Source organism: Solea solea, chromosome 2 (assembly GCF_958295425.1).
Source record: "Solea solea chromosome 2, fSolSol10.1, whole genome shotgun sequence".
Taxonomy (NCBI): Eukaryota; Metazoa; Chordata; class Actinopteri; order Pleuronectiformes; family Soleidae; genus Solea; species Solea solea.
This window is the reverse complement of record NC_081135.1, coordinates 34,231,345-34,250,895: the sequence shown is the minus strand read 5'-3', so window position 1 is coordinate 34,250,895 and position 19,551 is coordinate 34,231,345. Positions and strand designations below refer to the sequence as shown.

General features: G+C 38.8%; 1 protein-coding gene across 2 annotated transcripts; it reads left to right on the top strand.

The window, feature by feature from the left end:
* Positions 1–5,166: 5,166 nt before the first annotated feature.
* Positions 5,167–19,485, top strand: LOC131455431 (ly6/PLAUR domain-containing protein 1-like). 2 transcript variants are annotated; one of them, XM_058623046.1, is made up of 3 exons: positions 5,167–5,380; positions 7,163–7,294; positions 17,054–19,485. In XM_058623046.1, the coding sequence occupies exons 1-3, from the start codon at positions 5,332–5,334 to the stop codon at positions 17,296–17,298; spliced, it is 426 nt and encodes a 141-aa protein (XP_058479029.1). In that variant the 5' UTR covers positions 5,167–5,331; the 3' UTR covers positions 17,299–19,485. The 2 variants fall into 2 exon arrangements, with proteins under 2 accessions (XP_058479029.1, XP_058479028.1); XM_058623045.1 differs by lacking the exon at positions 5,167–5,380 and adding an exon at positions 5,427–5,663.
* The last annotated feature ends 66 nt before the right edge of the window (positions 19,486–19,551 follow it).

Here is a 19,551-nt window from a genome sequence, read left to right as displayed (position 1 = left end):
TCGTCAAAAATGTGACAAAAAGTCATAGTTTAGTGTGTCGTCCAAAATGAAACCAAAATGTCATAGTTTAGTATGTCGTCCAAATTTTGACAAAAATGTAATAGTTTAGTATGTCGTCAAAAATGTGACAAAAAGTCATAGTTTAGTATGTCGCCTGAAATTTGACAAAAATGTCATAGGTTAGTATGTCGTCCAAATTTTGACTGAAATGTCATAGGTTAGTATGTCGTCCGAAATTTGACAAAAATGTCATAGATTAGTATGTCGTTGAAAATGTGACAAAAAAATCATAGGTTTGTATGTTGTCGAAAATGTGACAAAAAAGTCATAGTTTAGTATGTCGTCGAAAATTTGACAAAAAGTCATAGTTTAGTATGTCGATCAAAAAGTGACAAAAAAGTCATAGGTTACTATGTCGTCCAAAATTTTAACAAAATGTCATAGTTTAGTATGTCGTCCGAAATTTGACAAAAATGTCATAGGTTAGCATGTCGTTGAAAATGTGACAAAAATGTCATAGTTTAGTATGTCGTCGAAAATGAGACCAAAATGTCATAGTTTAGTATGTCGTCCAAAATTTGACAAGAATGTCATGGTTTAGTGTGTCGTCAAAAATGTGACAAAAAGTCATAGTTTAGAGTGTCGTCCAAAATGAGACCAAAATGTCATAGTTTAGTATGTCATCCGAGATTTGACAAAAATGTCTTAGGTTAGTATGTCGTCCAAATTTTGACGATAATGTCATAGTTTAGTATGTCGTCAAAAATGTGACAAAAAGTCATAGTTTAGTATGTCGTCCGAAATTTGACAAAAATGTCATAGTTTAGTATGTCGTCCAAAATTTGACAAAAATGTCATAGTTTAGTATGTCGTCCAAAATTTGACAAAAATGTCATAGGTTAGTATGTCGTCCAAAATTTGACAAAAATGTCATAGGTTAATATGTCGTCCAAAATTTGACAAAAATGTCATAGGTTAGTATGTCGTCTAACTATGACATCTTAGTGACTTTTTGGACGACTGTTAAGTTTAATCTCGAAAGATTGGACTCGAAATTTAAAGAATAAAGTTGGAATATCATGTCGAGATTTAAGTCGACATGATATTCCAACTTTATTCTTTAAATTTCGAGTCCAATCTTGTCATGGCAAAAGAAAACAGATTTTAAGAGGTTGTGAAAAATGTCATAGGTTAATAGGTCGTCCAAAATTTGACAAAAATGTCATAGGTTAGTATGTCGTCTAACTATGACATCTTAGTGACTTTTTGGACGACTGTTAAGTTTAATCTCGAAAGATTGGACTCGAAATTTAAAGAATAAAGTTGGAATATCATGTCGAGATTTAAGTCGACATGATATTCCAACTTTATTCTTTAAATTTCGAGTCCAATCTTGTCATGGCAAAAGAAAACAGATTTTAAGAGGTTGTGAATAGATTTTTTTGTTGCCAAAACACTCGATCATCTCCGAATGCAGTAAATCCTTTAATTGCTGTACATTATTTCTTTTTCTTTAAAGCCAGCACTTTAACTTAATCACTTAACATCTCATTTCACAGTGAAACTATCTCCAGTTCTGAATTCACATCCTTTCATTGCCTAAAATGTGACGTCGACGTCTGTTTTCTACTCTTAAGTAGACATTCATAATATTCAATTATGTCCCCATGTATAATTATCCAAGATCCAATTAAGCTGATGAGGACAGTAAATCACAAACAACTTCTTCACGGCTCCTTGGTTCGATGCTGACACACTGTTATTTCATCCGCTAATTAAAAGAGGACGATTGTAACAGCTCTGCATCAGACTGCTGGAGTTTCGACACGAGGTTGACACAAACCAAAAATCCGTTTCGCGTTGAGACGAGTGAAAACAGTGACGAAGCACTGAAATACCCTCCGGTGCTGCAGATCAGCAGTTTGCCTTTCACAGGTTTGTTCTTCACTAAAATCTATTCTGTCCTCGTGCAGCAGGTGCTGGAAGGTGTAGTGATGCATACACGCTATAAATTGAGTTTGGGGTGTGGTTAAGGACAGGTCGTTATGCTGTCAGGCTCAAAAGTAGAGCCAAGCAAGAATTCTTCAGGCAGGTTTTTAGACCTTACATGAAACGATCACCCGCAATGCTCAAAGCTGAAGGAGACGCTCGTCCGTCTGTGATATTTGTGAAAAAGTATACAAGCACTTTTACCATTTAAAGCTGCAGTGTGTGACTTTTAAGTAAGTTTTGTTGTTGCTGTTGTTGTTGTTCTGCTTCTGTTTGGTCTTCATGAACTGATAATTATTCAATATTTGATCGGTTTGATCCAGACTGAAGTTGATTAAACGATTTAACCGTTCTTAACCGCATAACCATGCTTTATTAGCAAAGAATACGATTCCCAATAAAACTTTAATTCACTTTTTGGCTACCATGTCAACAAATCCAATCAACCAACAATGAATGAATCCTACTAATGAGTATTTTTTTAAGTTTTGAAGCCCAAAAAGTGTGAACTTCCATAAACTTGTCCTATTGAGTGAGTTAGCCACACTGCAGTGAGCGACATGTTCCCTCATTACCGTGAAAACAAACACTGTCATTAGCTTCATTTTCCGTCAATATCCCACAAACATCATCCTGCTGCTGTAAATGCTCATTAGTGGAACAACTGTGTATTGATCTGCCAACGGACACAAGTAACAACTTTAAAGATTAATGTTGATTTAATAGAACTACACTGCTCAAAATATAAATAAATAAAATAAGAGAGCACTTCCTGTGTGATTTTGAATCCAGCTCTAGGTTGAGGATTTTGTTTTCTATTGATGGACATTGCATTTTTTGTTGTTGTTGTCAAAGGATATTACTAATTTTATCAGTAAAAAATATTGTTTTATTGAATTTATACACTTTGTATTTGGGTTTTGTATGTAAAATTTACATGTGTTTGAGTTTTTGTCTCAATGTACAAAAACGGGTGAAAGAAATGTAACTATGTACAGACATTTTTCCAACTCTCTCCTCTCTGGCGACAAAGACACTGATTCTCCAAGAGATTGAGAAAATATTTATATAGTGTATGATCATTATAGCATAGGTGAAACAACAAATATAATGGTGGCCTGAGACTGTTTTGCAAAGTACTTTATATTTAGTTAAACAATGACTTATGTAAGTTATTATTTATCCTGCTTGTGATTCTGGACTTTGTTTAGAATGACTCATACATACAGATGAAAATTCAATAAATAACTCAGAGGAAAAATTACATTTGAAGCCTTTGCAAACATCAGCTGTTGATTTAAAAGAATCTGACGGCTGCTGAACAAACAATGTCTGATTTGTTCATTACATCAGACAAAGTCTGGACCCTTGGAGAATTTATCTGCACAACGCTGCACCTTTGAAGGCCGGCTGTTTGACCTATATTCATAATAATATCATAGGCGTTACTCATCACAAACGGTTTATTGTGCACAAATGTGCTTGTGTCAGGATAAATTTGTATTCTGAACTGGGCTGCACTAGTTTTTCATGTATAAAAAGTTTTGGAAACACTGCAGTAGAACACTGAAATGAGCTTCTGACTCCATTAAAGACACAGCGTTACAGGATGACTTTAAAACTTTTTTAGTTTAAACCTAGTTGTTTCCCCCCCCCAGCATGACTCCATGTGAGTGAGGCCGTGAGCCTCCAGCTTTTTGATTAGTTTATTGATTTAAATAAGTTTGGCACAGTGAAAAGGATTCGCGATTCTCAGCCATGGAGCCGACACTCCGTCTTCTTGGACACTGTTCTTGTCAGTCAGCTCCTTTCTGACCCTTGATGAAACTTTATTGATTCCAGTGGTGAAATCAGCAGCGGTAGCAATGTGATGTGATTTAACGAGGCGTGCACAAAATATATACGTTAACATAAAGCACCACAAAGTGCCACCACAAACTTTGTTGTTGGAGTTGCTGATGCAAAATTATGATTTTATGTCTGTCAGGAGACTCAAATCTTTTACTCGCGTTTAAGCTACCTTGTCAATAAATCCACTCAACTGACAATGAAGGAATCCTACTGATAAGTATTGGAATTTTGAAGCCTGATAAGTGTGAACTCCATCATTTTCATTAACTAGTCCTATTAAGTTAGTTAGCCACGACATGTTCCCTCATTACCATCACCTGTAAATGCTTATTAATCCAACAAGTGTGTATTGATCTGCCACAGGAAGAAAGTGAGAGCTTTATCCCCAAATGCTGATTAAATAGAACTACTGTGCTCAAAAACACTTACAAAACACCTCAGGCACATTATGGACATTTTTGTCCTTAATGACTTAAGAGGGTAGTAAATTAAACTGAAGCCTGAGGGTTAATTTATCCGAGTCTTGGATTTTCTGTGTGATTTTGGTTTCTGTCGATGGACATTACATTATTTGGTTGTCAAAGGATTTTACTATTTCTATCATAAAGATTTTCAAAAATATTTCCTCACTGAAGTCGTCTTCGACAAGTGCCGCTTGTCGCTGTCACGTTAACTAAGCTCAGAGCCACCAACCTATTTCTGCTGTTGTGAGTGGAGCAATGACTCATTCTACCACTTCATCCTCCACATGAGGGTCATGGACATAGGGTCAAAGGTGGTATACACCCTGGATGTGTCACCAGTCCATCACAGGGCCACATAGAGACAAACAACCATCCACTCTCACACATATGATCAATTTAGAGTGTCCAATTTTGTCTGCATGTTTTTGGACTGTGGGAGGAAACTGGAGAACCTGGAGAAAACCCATGCACACACGGGGAGAACATGCAAACTCCATGGATCGGGTCACAAACCGGGGTCATCTTGCTGCTAAGGCAAGAGCGCTAACTACTACACCAACCGAGCACTTTAATTTGTAAGGATTGCTTTTACTTAAAAACAATTAATGTGAGATTTGTGTCCCCTTGTCCCCTTTTTACACGATGCAATAAAGTACTTGAGTTTAACTTGAGTACATTTTTAGACCAATGCTTTTACTTTTGTATCAAAATAGTGGTACATTTACTTGAGTAGACTATTCCAGTACTCTCTTTGGTCGAATACACTTCGGCATCACTGTCAGAAGCACACTTTCTGGTCTCATGCGCGTGCATGTGTGCGCACACGTGCCCGCGCACCGGCGGATAAGACGTCGCATAAGGAGTCACTAGGCTGAGACAGATGTTTGTGGTGGCAGCCTGCTGCTGCTGCTGATGCTGATGCTGCTGCTGATGCTGCCGCTGCTGCTGCTGCTGCTGCGTCCCTGCGCCTCGGAGCCGGCGAACAGCCGCCTCTCATGTTTCTGCTCAGAGTTGCACTAAGCGCACGATGCGGCTCCTCACCGTCTCAACTTTGCTCTTGCTCTTCTCCAGCTCAGGTAACACTGCCTCTGTTTTCTCTTCATGTGTGAATGAGCGCAAGGAGCAGGTTAAAAGGAAGGTGTTCGTTGTTTGGGTTGATGGAAAATAGCGCGCACAGTCTGGAGACACCTCCTTGCTGTTCTTTCTGTTCTTTCTTCCTGATCCTGGCTCATCATTGTAATGATGATGATGATGATGTTGGAAAACTTTTATTGCGACATCCACAATTTAAAGTAGCAAATGCTTCTCTTGAGTTTAGTCTCCAAAGATTGTTCGCGGCGCTGCGCTCCACTGATCCAGGTAAGTTTGGATAGAGACTGCTGTGCTGATCATATATGGAGAACAGCATCACTGCACTTTAAACTGTGCCACGACTTTGAAGTCTTATTTCCTCTTTCTGTCAAAGCTGCAACGAGACTGGTTTTTATTTGAGATAATCAGATTGGTTTTTAACAATTCGACTATTTCATAAATACTAATAAGCTTTGCAATTAAATCCTTTCATCTCTATATTATTATTAGGTCACGCTTGGTAGTAATACAATATGTAAGTAATTGTTTTTCATGTAATAGTTTGGTAGCAATTACAATTAATTCACATACAGTTTAATGAGAAGGTATTTACATCTATAGTGATCCTCATTACCAAGGATATCACTTTGAAAACAACAATATTATTACCATTTCTACTATTACCATTGTTATTACCAAGCTGGGAAATCAGTTGGTGTGAATATTACTGCTTAATAAAAAAAAATACCACTGTTTCTATGCTAGAGTTACTGATTATATACTATATATCAGCAAGTATCAAAGGTAAAATGTACAACTTATGCAAACCCACCCTTCCTGAGGATTATTGTTACTATATTATTTATTATATTGCTGTTTTTACATGATATAAATGTGTATTGTGATGCAGAGGATGCAGGTGAAAGTCACTGTTATGTTATTTGGAATCATATTTTATTATGTTGCTTATTCTAATCTTTTACAAGGTGACGGAAAGTACTGGAATTTAGCATTATTTTATACTATACACAGTACAGTAATCACTTATAGTACAGTACTTCAAAGTGATATTTTTATTGTCAATAATTCTTGATATGTTAAAAAAAGTAAGAATTTCTCTGGACACTGTTTTCACTGTGCAAAAGACTTCGATCTTGATCATGGAAGTATTTCATGCTCATCATTTACATGCTGGTATAATTTGTCTGAACTAAATTATGTGTGAGCGTTCATGACCCCACCATTTCTGTTGGATCATGGGAAAACAGATCAGCAGCTCTGGCTGCAGAATAATATCAGATTTATCATCATAATCCGGGTGAAATGTCAACTATGAGAGCGAGACATGATGAAGGGCTGCCTGCATCGACATGTTGGTTAGATAAATGTATGTTTACCAGCGGCTCCAACACATCTGTGACATCACAGTGTCACTTTCACTTTATTTATGATCGCAAAGGAAATAAATGGACTAGGCTATGTATGTGAATAATGAGCTGACGGTGGAAGCACTTTAACCTGTGAAAAAACAAATGTGACAGTGTGTGTTTCTCTGTGTGTGTACGTGTGAATATGTATGTTTTAACATCTGTGAGGACCAGTAGTTTAAAACCTGGTCCTAATGTGGCAGAACCTAATTTGTGAGGAGCTGGTGAAGTTTGGGGATAAGATTTAGATTGTGGTTGTTGAGGTTACGGTTAACTTGTTAGGGTTAAAGTTAAGGATGACACTGTGTTCAGGCTGTCCAAATGAATGGAAGTCAATGCTGTGTGTGTGTGTGTGTGTAGGGCTGGCTCTGCAGATCCAGTGTTACCAGTGTGAGGAGATGACACACGACTGCTCCAGCCCCGAGTTCATCGTCAACTGCACCGTGAACGTGCAGGACATGTGTCAGAAGGAAGTCCTGGTGAAGGAAGATGGTGAGTCTCACATAGAGTTTTCACCTTGTTACTGTTTTCTTTTACCTATCTATCTATCGATCTATCTATCCATCTATCTATCTAGCTAGTAAGATTACATAGACACATCTTAAGGAACAATCTTGACTTCAAAATGCGATGTTTTGCATATATTTTTGATCTGGGTGAGACTATGGAGCAGATTTGAAGTCGGAAACACAGCAATGTTCAAGTTTGAAACTGTTTAAAAGGAAATAAAAAGATTGAATTCCAAGGAAATAATGAAATGAAGTTACCAGGTATTGTAGGGGCTTTTACTTATTTGCTACACTCTTGAAGAAAACAAACATTTACACACATCTACTTGCCAAGTAGACTTCATTTAACATAATTTGTGGAGAAGGGTTAGGGAGCCAATAAGCTAGACTTCTCCTCACTCCTTTTCGAGTAACTGCAACTTTATTTATTCCATTTATCTTATACATTTGTGTTTGCATATTCAACTTTTCATTTCATTTCAAGAGGAGCTGAAAATGGCGACTGAGACCATTTTCCTTAGGAAAGAAAATATTCACTGATGTCATTGTATCAAGTGAGACCTATACTCAGTTCTGTGGAGTCGCCCTCTGGTGGCTATACAGTATATTATGTATAAACTGGAACGATACATCAAATTCTTATACACAGTCTGTGGTTAAAGACCCTGCATAGTTTTATACATAAGTTATGACTTTTCTACTCTTTGATGAAATGGGATCAACGTAGTGAAGTTAGAGAAGAGAAACTAAAGAGTCGATCACAGCATGCTCGTATTGATCCACTTCCAACACCAGTGTTAGCATCCATACGATCAATCCGCTCCTCGTCTTTTTTTATCCCTCCTCTGTTTTTCTGTCAGTAAAATCTTAGAGCAGAGCAGATTTTTGAGAAACCTTGTGAGAGGACAATGGATCAGGTTATAGAACCATGATTTCAACCTTGAATCGTGGGACTCGAAGTGTTGTCTTTTAGTCATTGGCATGAAATCAGTATGGCTTAAATCCGAGGTGGCGCGAGTGACGTCTGTGCGTGTTTTCAGGCAACATTATCGTTATTCATGAGCAGGTTTGGTGTGTTTGTCTTGCTCGCAGTTATATTTACTGAATCAATGGAACCGCTGTCAACAGAAAGATGTTTTGAAGCGACATCAAGAGACTTGTTTATGCTGCTGGCATGTTTGAAGCATCCTTTAATACAAAGAACAACACAAAGAACAAGAGCTCTCCAGCACACTCAGCCAGCAGCCAGGATTTAGCTGTGAGCTGGAACCAAACTGATCCGAGGTCAGCGGAGACAAAGGCAGCAGCTCTTCACCCTCTGTAACTATCACTGGAGGCACTGAAAGATAAGCCCGGAGTCAGTGCAGAGCCGGACCAAGGCATAAACCAACTCAGTCACTGCTTAGTCTGTGGAGGAAAACTTCTAGATAACTTTAGATTTATTTAGATATCTAAATAGTGTTGAGCTTAAGCCAGGGGGTGTCCAAACTTTTTTGTGAAGATTTCTGGGGGCCAACAGTAACATTTACATACAAATGCACTGTTTTATAATAATTACATATTATGGGGTGCCTTTCTTTCACATCTGGAGTTAAATAACATAATATATGGAGATTAGTGAATATATCTGTCTGTTAAAGGTGGATTTTGAATCTGGGACTCTTGGGTTTTAAAGCACAACTCCTTACCACCTGAGCTATTGGGTGTCCGAGGACAATTTTCTGTCCATGTCCCTCCCTGATCATAAATAATACACTACAAAACCGAAGCTGCGGACTTTGGACATGCCTGGCTTAAGCTATTTTGTTGTATTTCGGAGATGTTCTGTTCTGAGTTCTGAGAAAAAAACAAAGTTACTAAACTGGTTTACAAGTTCAGTATCACCACATTTGACGCTTTTCCACTATACAGTTGCACGACTCGTCACGGCTCAACTCGACTCTTCTAAAACGTGACGTTGACAGACTGTTGGCCAACGATTGGTCAGAGAGTGTCGTCACTGGAAGAGTCATGAGCGCGACGTCCAACACAAGAACCAAACCGAACAGTGCCGAACTGTAGATCAGTTAAAAACTACTTATAAATCCTGAAAACATGTTCCGTGCAGCCGTGCTATGACAACCCCGCCCACATTGAGGAGGTACTATGAACTGATGAACAACAAACGTGACTGATAGCAAACTGAGCAGAGTCGAGCCGAGCTGAGTCGTGCTAGAACTGTATAGTGGAAAAATGTGCAAATTAATACTAATAATACTAATACTTTTGTGATATTGTTTACTGCCCTCTAAGGTTAATAAAACAAACACAAGTGACACAGGTTTGGTGTAAATAACCAAACTATAATTAATGCAACTGATAGTGTTCCATTTGTATTAATAAAAGTCAAGCACCTGCTACTCCGAGGTGGTGGGAGCAGGGCCCCAAAATCTAATTCAGCTTAGGGCCCCATAAAAGTTTAGTCTGGCCCTGGGTCAGTAACAATTGCATGGCAATAAACCAGGAATGAACCAGTCTGATACTCACTGTTGTTATTGGTCTGATACTTCTTTTTAAAATCACTGACTCAGATGTTGGAAAATAGAAAAGTTGATAAGTTGGTAAACCCCTGAATATCTCGTTAAAGCCCCACTGCGTAACTTTTAATGATTATTGTCGCTGCGATACTCAGAAACAGCAGAGGCTAAAGTGTGGAGCGGAACGGTTTAATCAGCTCAGACTGACTGTGAACTCGATGACTGTGAAATCATTTGACAATGGTAACATTTGTTTTTGAAAAGTACAGTTTTAAAGCACACGTGACATGTGGTCGAGAGAGAGAGCGAGAGACGTGCACCGCGCCGCCGTCGTGTGACCGGAATATAACATGTTTGAGCTAAAAAAGAGGAAGAAAGTGGAACAAAAGAGTGTAATTTCCGTGCTCACAGCTGAAGGATTACAGCCTCAGTGTTGGCGCTCTTATCAACCTTATCAGTGGAGGAGCTCTGATAAACCCACTGTGTCGCCGCAGCACAGCACAGAAAAGATAACCACTGATGTTTAATGGAGGGGCGAAAAAACAGTTGAATGTGTTGTGGATATAGGGGAACGCAGAGGTGCAGTTAAAATAAATAAAATATTTAAAATAAATGAAAAAATAGAAGACTGTGCCCTTGATGCAGCTACAGTAGGTTACGGAATTATTGTAAATTTACGCAGTAATTTTTTACAGTGTATTACTGTGGTTAAGGAGTAAATTTTGGTTTAAAAACTACATTCAACAGTTTAAATTGCATCATAAAAATCACTCTCTACAGGAGTTTCCTGTCATAGCCACACTTATACTCATTTTGCAATAAAATGCAACAATATTGTGTATTATTTTACTCAGAAATAGTATTTTAAAATGATCACGGTTAAAGGTACAGTGTCTAGGATTTTGCAGCTTCTATCACTGAATTTGTGTGTTGCAGCTCATCATTCCCATCCAAACATGTAAGAGAAAATACGGTAGCCTTTAGTTATCGTTAAAAACTCAAAAGTGGTTCACTTTGTTCTTTAAAAACATGCTGATCTAAAATGGCAGCTTCTGATGTACCGTAAATACAGTATAAAGGGTTGATTCTGTGAGGAAAGGAAACGAGAGATGCAGTTATACTTGCAGGTCACGTCTAACATCACTTTCACTGCCCTCGGCTTCACTTTTCGACAATTCTGCTCTTTTATAACCTTCACTGGAAACTCACAAACCGGAGCTGCGCAGGAAAAGATAGACTCTGATAGCAGTCATAATCAACCAGGGTTTTATCACGACCACTAATTGCGATCATAATAACCGTGTGTCTGTAACTTACTGCCCAGTCCGGTCTTTAACCCTAACCTACACTTGCCCTAAAAACATCGTCATATTCAGGGTTTGACCAAAACGACCCATAGTTAAGTTTCAGTTGGAGGAAGTTGTTGCGTGTTCTCCTGAGTGTGCGTGTCGAAGCGTCCCTGCCTGACACTGAAGCTGAAATTGCTCCTGACAGCTGTGCTGGCGGCATGTAAATGAATGTGCACATACGGCAGATGCACTGTGAGAATGTGCATATGAATGAGTGAATTGCAAAGCGGAATATAGGGAAAAGTGTGAAGTGTTTTGAGTGGTTGTCAAGTCTACAGTAGAAATGGTGCAATAGAAATACAGATTATTTGCCATATTTGTAAACTGCAGATTTGGAATATTGTTCCAAAGCTTTAATTATGTTCAGACTTTTTGAAAGTTGGCTGTGGTTTTCTGGATTTATTGCTGTGTTTCTGGTAATGAGTGATGTGTCTGTGTTGCGTTTATGTGCTTTGTGGGACACCACAGCTCACATGGTCTGTCTGTCTGTCCGTCTTACATCTCGTTTTCCTCATTTTCACATCCAACAAAAATTGGTGGCCATTTTTTATTGCCTTTCCCTGCTGCTGCTGCTGCTCATGAGCAAAAGTAATAAGCTCTTGTCTTTTTCGAAATTTGCTCCCCAATCTAAAGGGCAGGCGTAGCACACTATAGTGTCGGCACATCTTTAATAAGACAATTTCTGCCTGAATGCCTCTGTACATCCCAGCCTTTATCTCCCAGTCTTGTCATTATAGCCGCTCTGCACAAAAATAGGCATTTGAATGATTTATCAAGTATGAAATGCAGTGGATGCATTCAGATTGACTGCCGCCACCGTGCAATTTGCCTCAGAGATAGGAACGGAAAGGACCGAGGCGCCTCAATTCTCCTTAAGTACACGTGCCACATGATTGCTTGGATGAGCCAGTGACTTGGATATGTATCGTAGGATACGCGGAGGCACTGAAGTACGTCCCCTATATGGAGTTGTTTCCGGTTCACCTATCCAAAGAAAGTCTGAATCTGCATTCACTCCGACTCACAACTGCAGATAAGAAAGATGTTGGCTTGTGGAATATTGACAGAGAAAAACCCTTCACATTATGTATAATATACAGTATATTATAACTACATACAGACTGCACCTCCTGTGGCTGCACAATGAAACGTGTGCATGTGCAAGGGAATACAAGTGCACTATTGTATCAGTGAGGTCAGTTAGATCAAAGATTCTCATACAGAGAATTCACACACTTCTCATGCCTGAATAAATCCATCTCATATAATATAAGGTTGTATTTAAGGTTATGAGCCCTCATGGTACAGTACCAGTCCAGAGACTGTATAAAGTGAGGTTTAGCAGCACCACAGTGAGCAGGTGACGACTGATTTGTTTATTCAGAGAGTTGTGTGTTATGAATTAGTGTGTTCTGTTTCCGTCACCGAGAGCATCAAAGAGAGCTCTTGTGTTTTTGTGAGGAACTAAATGAGAGACTATAATTTAGCTTTAGTCTTTGCGTTGTGTGTCAAGTAAGGATCGTACCGTTAAGAGTGAGTCACAGCAGATCTCTTTGTAGAACTCTTCAAAACAACTCTTCTATTTTGTTGTCTATCTACAGTCAGTGCACACATTTAATCACCAGTGGACCAAAGTGCACTCTCGCATCTCTGGTTTTTAGTTTTTTTTGCTTTCGTGACACACAGCACTCGTGTTTTGCTCTTAAATATAAAGTCTCACATGGTTTCTTACTGGTGTTAGGAAACAGAATTGACTGAGTGCAGTTTATGGGCCATAAATAAATACAATATTGAACTATAAACTCTTTTTAACAATACACATGGATCCATTTTATGGAAATTTTCTCAAGTGTAATGAGGACAATTTATGCAGTTTTAAAGGCAATTGACATGTAATGTGGATCCATCTACATTACACGTCAGTCGCCTTTAAAAGGGGATTTAAAGGAATGTTTACTTGAAGCGATAATGACAAGGCATATTCTAAATCAGAAAGCACTATACACATTATATTGTTCATTACTTTGACCATGTTTGAGTTACTGTATAGAGGAAACATGTACAAAAGCCATTTTACACTATATATATATACAGCAACAGGGTGTTTAAGGCTTAATAATAACTTAAATTTGCTTGATTAGCTGCCACTGCTGCAGTTAGTATTTCAATAAATTATGTTTGTCAAGTTAAAAACAAAGAATTTCCAGAGATAATAATAATAATACATGGAATCCCATAAATATAATGTATGGTAAATACAGAATCGGCAAAAAAAAAGAAAAAAAAAGACTCCTTACTAACTTCCTGGCATTAAAAATAAATGTTGAATGTCACACAGACAAATGTTGCCACATTAGTCTCTTGTCACTGCAGTGTGCATACATTTGCCCAGTTTGTCTTCACCCTGAAGACGAATCGTTCCCACAGTCTCCGCAGAGGCAGCGCACTAAGTGGAGCGGCGGTGACAAGACAAATAAGTGTGATGATTCCCCACTGATTGCCCTGAAAGTCGAGTGATGTGTGGATGTTGCAGCGCGGCACGTCAGCGGCTGCGGCGCTGATGAAAGCTGGCAAACAGCATCTCACCAGGTGAAGCAGGCTTTTTCTTTTTGTTGGAAAGTTGTATCTAAAACCGTGACACATTAAGAGTGAGAAGAATTATGCCGGGACCAGACGACACAAATTCAGAGCGGTTTTCAAGCCATTTGGTCGTGACTGACTCTTTTCTATAGTGTCGGACCTGATTTTTCCTATTTTCCTGCCTTGTCTGACATCTCCTACGACGTGATCCTGGACGTTGACCAATAGGATAACAGAGTGCTGTGATTCGGCGTAACATACAGTACAGACCAGTGGCATTTGCTGGTCTTTGAAACAGGGGAAGCTCATTTCAGGCCCAGTTATTTATACATAAATTCTGCAAAAACTGAAATGCTAGAATAGTGTTTTTTACAAATTAAAATGGTCTATATCGCCAAGCAAATAACACACAACCACCAGCTGACCACACAGGACTGAGGCAGAAAAGGCTCCGCTGTCATGTATGTTGCTGCAACACTGTTCCTCCAATCATCATGCAATCATCATGCATCCTCGCCCGCCCACTGCTCCATCGACTCCCAGGGAAGCTGAGCTTCTGTGGAAGTGACGTTTTTGCCAAATTTGTTCACTCACCGTCGAGCTCATCGCAGTGAAAAAAAACCTATTCTCGTTGTCCCATAGAGAACAGTTGAAGCTCAAGTGAGATTCAAGTGGTTTTAATGGGGAATGTGGAAATCACGTAACACGATCAGCTGATTCTGAACAAACTTGTGACACGTTTAGTAATGAAATTTAAGTACAACACCCTTGCAGTCTTAGAGCAATCACCACCCAGGACCAGGACCGAGGAACTCTGATGTAGTCTGATGAGCATTAGGGGACCTGAGCAGATTTTCATCTTCCTTTTCACTGTTTTGATTTTCACTGCGTGATCCAGCACCGTGGCCTTTTTCTATTTGAACAGTTTCTGCCGTGAAATAAGATGTCTGTGGTTCACAGAGTGTTGGTGAGCACAGTTAACTTCATGGTGCTTTAACGCAAAAATGGCTCAAAAACAACTGGGACTCTGCACACCAGCTTACTCCAGCCTCTTCCTCTCTTTCTATGCATTTATATAGAAATAATCAAAACATGGTGAGGCGTTGTATATTGGACACACATCTTGTGTGTTTTTGTTGTAGTTATTTAGAGAAAAAGGCAATTTTTGGATCTGTGGAGCTGGATTAGGAATTTGGAGGTATTCAAAAGGCAGCATAGAACTTGTTAACTTTTATGTCTTGATGAAATTCTCCCCGTTTTTTTTTTTATCACCAAAATACCTGCTATCTGTTTTATTGTCCCCACTGAACATTTATCTGCGTGACAACTTTATGTCAGCTCATATAACAACTCCAATCTAATTTCCCTGCCTAGTCAAGTTTGATTTAGACATATAATAAACCCCGCCCCAACTCTCCTCTGCCTGTGATGAATTACTTTTTATTTCTGTTTTTGACAAGAATGAATTTCCCTCCCTCGATGATTCATGCCACTTCAATAAAAGACAACATAAAACATCTAAAACAAAGATAAAGTAAGGGGGAAAAGTATATCTATAGTGCAAACAACAATAAATTCAGAGAGAAATTGACCCACGCTGTCATATGTGATAATATAGCCCTTCTTTATGCTGATGGATGTTCTACTGTCACATGCATTAAAATGTTGCTCACAATTAATTGTCAAATAACAATAACAATTTGTCTTGTTCATATTATGCAACTACTGTGCATTATAGGCCTAATTATACCTATATACTGAAGCCATTTATTGGCATTTAACATAGAAATAAAAATATATATATATGACAACATAAACAACCAATAACCAAAGTACAAATACTCAAAATCAATAAGGCACAGATGGCCCAAGACATCAGTGAAGAAATGTACATATTGTTACATATATTATGATATCTAAATAGTGTTTAACTTCAATAATTGGGTTTTATTTTGCAGTTGGAAACTCTCTGTTCACGTTTTAAAAACCACAGCAAATGCAATGTCTGCTGTTTTTATTTTGTTCTGTTTCCTAATTCAGGGTCAGTATCGCCGCACACTTACTGTAGTGCTTCACTTTGAATATGAAAGTGCAAATTAATGTAATACGAGGCCACGTCTGTGCTTTTACTGCCCTGTGAGGTTTTTAAAAAACAACAAGAGCGACACTCGGCAAATAACACAACTATAATGAATGCAGTTTATAATGTTACATTTGTATTCACTGACAAATACAAATATGGTTATTTTTGTGTCGCTCACTGGTAGAGGAGACACAAAGTGATGACATCACTGAAAGAACACCAGTCGAACTGAGGACAGAGTTGTTTTAATGAAAAGCTTTAAAGTTAACAATGCATTAAAAGTAATGAGTGGATTTGTACGGTTATCATATAAAAAGGAAGACATCACACCTGTGTTGCGCTCCCTGCACTCTTTGTTTTAGGATTGATTTTAAAAATGTATTATTGGTTGTGAAAGCCTTTAATGACCTGGCACCTTCACCGTCTCACCTCTCTGAGCTTCTCCAGCTTCACACCACATATCAGTACAGATATAACAGTAGATGAGCTTTAAAACTCCAGGAAACGTAGCCTTTTCTGTTTTTCTGCCCTCAAATTATTAAAAAAAAAATTAAAAAGACCCATCTCTTCTTCTTCTTGGCCTTCACTTCAGGAGGAAAATATTATATCTAAAAAGATTTTTACATTGTATTCATTTTATTATTTTACTATTTTTATTATTTTAATTTAATTGTTGTGTTTATGTTTTGTACCTTTTACTTTGTAAAGCTCTTTAGTCAAACCTGGTGGTCTTCATTCATGCTTAAGTTTTTCATTCATGCATAAGTTTGAATTGTCCATGTTGATGGGCTTCTACTACTGATAAAATTAGCAATAGAAGTAGATGAATATTCATTAATTCATCACAGTCATCAATATGTGCAATATTGAAAATGTAGCAATCACGAAACTCGTGGAATACCTGCATGTTCAATCACAGCTGCTGCTGTTTCCTTCACCACGCAGCTCCAATTGAGTTTCCTGGATGCAGTTAGGACAAGAAACGTGATATTAACAAACCAAAGTACTATAGAGACACATATATCTGTGTTATTTTTACATACTTTTTGTACAGTATTTCTGCATCTGTGTGCAGCCCAAGGCCAAGTGGAAAGGGAACTTGGCTTGTGACTGGAGGGTTGCCAGTGTGTGGACCATTCTCTGTAGTGGAGAAGCTGAAAGCAAAGACAACAAACGTAAAAAAACAATTACTGCATCTGTGTGTCTCATTTCAGGGATACACTACCGCAAATCCTGCGCCTCATCCGGAGCTTGTCTCATCGCGTCCTCTGGCTACCAACAGTTCTGCACCGGCAAGCTCAACTCGGTGTGCATCACCTGCTGCAACACGCCGCTGTGCAACGGCCCGCGGCAGAAGAAGCGGCCGCCGCTCTCAGCTGCCATGACACTGACCACGCCGCTTCTCCCCGTGTTCTCCCTCCACGCCCTCCTCTTCGTGCTGTCACACACCCTGTGCTGACAGTGAAGACGACGTGTCCCGCCGAAGACGTGAATCAGAACTGCGTGAGCTGTGGCGTACATTCTTTCAAAAAATGCACTGTATGTTCTAAACGGCGTGCAGATGCTTTGTACAGTGTTTGTGCTCTTACTTCTCCTGCTTTGTGTTGCTGCACGCTCTCAAAGTACAAACCTACACACACGCAGACACACAACACTGGGAAACTTCCTCTTCACGTGTCATGTGATCACAAGTGGAGCTGGGTCAGGTTTGGCTTATTTTCAATTTACTGAAAACATCTGAGGCCCTGAAGAGGCTGATGAATTAAAAAGTCTCTGATATTTCATGGCTGTTGAATCGTATTACAGTAAAAGCCGTGAAGGCCTTCATCATCGGGATAAACACACAAAAAGCCCTTTTAAACCCAGTGGTCATGTGATCAGAAATGCAGTCACATGATCTCTGCAGACAGATTCAATAGCCATGAAATATTGAAGTTTTTTTTTCTCCTTAGATGAGGTTAAAGAATGTTTACCATACCATGTACAGTCAGAAGCACTCCCAGCTTGTTGTTTTTTGAATTTCAATGTATGCTTTTGGTGAAAGCTTGTTTAGTTGTCTCCATGGTAACCACACACTTACCTCCTGCCAGCTCTTCCAGTTACCTCACAGTGATGCTCATTCTGTGCCTAAACCATGCGTACAAACATTTTAATGCACAACTGTGGGACTTATCGATTGTTCTTACCTAACTTTTAATGAAAATTCAACACTGCATGTTCTTCCCATGTGTGCGTGGGTTTCCTCCTGGTTCTCTGGGTTCCTCCCACAGTCCAAAAACATGCATTGGACACCCTATGTCAGCTGGGATTAGCACCAGCCACCCTGTGACCCTCATATGGAGGATAAAACTGTAGACGATAAAAGAATGAACCAGCAAAATGTATTAAATAACCATGGAATTGCTGCCCTTTCATCCTTATCATCATTTATTGTCATAATTAAACTGTAATCACTATAAATTGAAGGAGATTTTAAATGTACTGTCCAACAGGTGAGTAAGACTTACATTTGTCCTTTCTGTCGCTCTGCAAGTGTCGCGTGATCGGAGTATGAATCAGGGTTTACGGTGAGGAGGCAGGACAGTGCCATAGATCACACAGACCCGAGCTGTTTATCAGACATCAGGCGGCTCATCCACGTGCTTTTTAGTTATTAATGCTGCAAATGTCAAACAGGAAGACATACTGTCGCTGGAATAAGTTATGTCCAGATTCATCGCTCATCCTCTGAACCTTTAGGGAAATGATCTCCAGACGACATCACTCCATGATTTCTTCTATACGAACACATATTTATGAACTGAATGAGACATAATGACATGTATAACAATGATATTGTTTAATGATACTGGGTAAAAGGGGTGTTGGATTAAGAAACATGGATATACCATGCATGTGCCGTGCATAAAGCATGCTGAAAACTACTGTTTTTCACACTATTCTGCGCATATAAGACTGAAATGACTTGTATACACTGAGACGGAGCGACGGTAATGAAGTAAGTGATTTGTGAGTGAAGACACATGGAGAGTGTGGCCGAGTGTGACTGACTGACTGACTCCAAGGAACGGCAACAATTAATTGACTATTAATCAAGCACTACATTAATCTTCAACTATGTTTTTGGTAATTGTTTTGAGTGGGTTGATTTAATTAAATAATAAACAAAAACAAACAAGTTATGTGATTTAATTTCTTATTTACGGAAAAGGATTAGGCCACATGTAAAAGAGATTAAAGATAGATAGATAGATAGACAGACAGATAGATAGATAGATAGTCAGAATTCTGAGATTAAAGTCTGATGAAAAAATCTGAATTATGAGATTAAAATCTGAATTATGAGAGTAAAGTCTGAGGAAAAAGTCATTATACTGAGATTAAAGTCAGAATTCTGAGAAAAAAGTCAGAATTCTGACTTTAATCTCAGAATCCATGCCGTTTGTTTTTTTGTGGGTTTTTTTACACCTGGCCCTACATTCCATACTTCTTAAATGTGACTCTTTGCACCATTTTGAGGGGTGGGAAACACTGACCAACATTTTTGACATTTTCATTTCAACTAAATATATTAAATAAAGTGATTATGACACATTTTGGAGCACGGGTCTCAAACCCAAGCAGCCAGTAGGGGGCCAGTCAAGTGAAACAGGTTTTGGAGGAAGAAAAGCAACTTCTCAGTAGGGGAGTCTGATTTGAGTTTAAAATTATA